We start from the raw sequence: 2300 nt of genomic DNA on the forward strand, positions 1-2300 counted from the left end.
TTCAGTATATGAAGGTAATTGAAAATGAAACTTGATGAAGGGCAGGATGGGAGAGGGAGTGGAAGAGGGGAGGGCCGCGGGAGGGAGGGAGGTTGGAGGGGGGAAGCCACAACAAAACAAAAGTTGCACTTTTATGAAGGTAATTGAAAATGAAACTCGATGACGGGCGGGATGGGAGAGGGAGTGTGAGAGGGGAGGGCCACGGGAGGGAGGGAGGTTGGGGGCGGGGAAGCCACAACAATACAAAAGTTGCACTTTGTAAATTCACATTTATTAAATAAAAAAAAAACCTATAAAAAATAAATACACTCAATGCTTTTAGAGCTTCTAAAAAAAAAGAAATAGTGAACCAGATATACATCCCTGCCCTCATGGCCCTTATATCATAGTGGGAAAACAGAGACACTGAACAACATAACATTTAGAAATTATACAGACTATTTTAGGTGGTGAAAAGCACTCTAGAGAAAAATAAAGCAGGGCAAAAAATGGAAAGTAAATTAGGGAGTTGATTTAAAGAGAAGATCCTAAACTACTGACAAAGCAGAAATGATAGACGAATGTTTAACAAAAGCGTTAGTACATAGTAGATACCCAGTAAGTAGTCAAGAATACCTATTAATGATCTGGGACTCATTACTGTTGATGCCTACTATGTTGAGATAGATGTCCCTGTTATTGATTGCATGTCTGGATACACAGCATTATCTTTTACCCGTGAATTTCTATTATATTTCACATTTGTGTCCTGCAGAATAACTGACAGCATGACGATTATTCTTCAAGAGCTCTGTTCTTTCTGCTTCACGTCCTGCAGGTGTAACTTGTCAGTTCCTGTGTTTCAAGTCATTGATCCTTTGTGTCTGTGCCATTCTACTATAGCTGATAGTCCGTGCACGGATGAGTCCCAATATTTGATAGCTAATATTGGAAGAAAATAAATTCAATTATATACTTGCATCTTCATAAACAATCATTTATGAGGATATTTTCTCCCAGAAAGCATGAGTCTTTTTTTCAGTCTCCTCATGGCCGACTTCATCTCCTGGTTCCTCAGGGTGTATATCATGGGGTTCAGGACAGGGATGATGACAGTGAAGGTGATGGAGACAGCTCTGTCCATGGGGAGGGCAGTGAAAGGCCGGGCGTAGACATAGATGCAAGGCACAAAATGCAGGGTCACTACGGTGATGTGGGCTGTGCAGGTAGAAATGGCTTTCCTCCTACCCTCCCCAGTGTGTGACCTCAGCATCATCAGGATAACTGTATAAGACACAAGGAGAAGGACAAACCACAGGGTAGTGACCAGGCCATTGTTGGAAATCATCAGGAGCTCGAGAGTAAAGGTGTCAGTGCAGGCAAGTTTGAGGACCTGGGGGACGTCACAGTAGAATCCATCAACAACATTGGGTCCACAGAAGGGGAGTGGGAGCAGCAGGGCGATCTGCACGATAGAGTGGACAAAGCCCCCCACCCAGGAGGCCACAATGAGGGCAGTGCATCGTCCCCTACTCATGATAGTCACATAGTGCAGGGGCTTAGAGATGGCCATGTAGCGATCAAATGCCATCACAGAGAGAGAAAAAATATCTGCTCCACCAAGCAGGTGGAAGAAAAACATCTGCATGATGCAGCCATTGAAGGAGATGGTCTTTCTCCTTGAAAGAAGATCCACCAGAACTTTTGGAGCAGTGACTGAGGAGAAGCAGATGTCCAAGACAGAGAGATTGCGGAGCAGGAAGTACATGGGGCTGTGGAGCCGAGACTCACAGGTCACAGTGACCATAATGGCAACATTTGATAACACAGTTGTTACATAAATCATGGATAAAAAGAAAAATAAGAGTAAGCTCAGCTCTTGAGACCGGGTAAGTCCACAAAAAATAAATTCATTCACCATGGTGTAATTTTCCAGAGCCATCGAGTGATGTTTCTTCCTCCAAGCACACCTTGAAGGGAACACTAATATTACCGAGACAATGAAATCATGCAAAGGTTTATCTCTTATACAGAAATTGAACTTGCAGTCATGCACCTTGTTGTATTACCTGGGAAAATCAACTGATTCTGCTTGACTTAGTTTTCTTCTTAGTACAAATTGTAGTTTGGATTAAATCATTTGTTTTCTTACTCATCAGGAGCCCAGGAGTTTGGTAGACGTACACCTGTAGAAGTTGCTGAAAAAGAGAACCTTAAGAAAGCCCTTATGGAAGGAGTTCTGGGCTCTCCATGTCTTCATGAATCAGAACATCTCTCATTTTATTGACTTTTCACTTTGTTTCTATGACTTAAAAGCATTA

General features: G+C 42.7%; 1 protein-coding gene across 1 annotated transcript; it reads right to left on the reverse strand.

The window, feature by feature from the left end:
- Positions 1 to 973: 973 nt before the first annotated feature.
- On the reverse strand, positions 974 to 1921 carry LOC100347878 (olfactory receptor 4D11-like). The gene has a single exon (XM_002708999.3). It carries the CDS (start codon positions 1919 to 1921, stop codon positions 974 to 976), a length of 948 nt encoding a protein of 315 aa, XP_002709045.3.
- Between the last annotated feature and the right edge of the window lie 379 nt (positions 1922 to 2300).

This window comes from Oryctolagus cuniculus, chromosome 1 (assembly GCF_964237555.1).
Source record: "Oryctolagus cuniculus chromosome 1, mOryCun1.1, whole genome shotgun sequence".
Taxonomy (NCBI): domain Eukaryota; kingdom Metazoa; phylum Chordata; class Mammalia; order Lagomorpha; family Leporidae; genus Oryctolagus; species Oryctolagus cuniculus.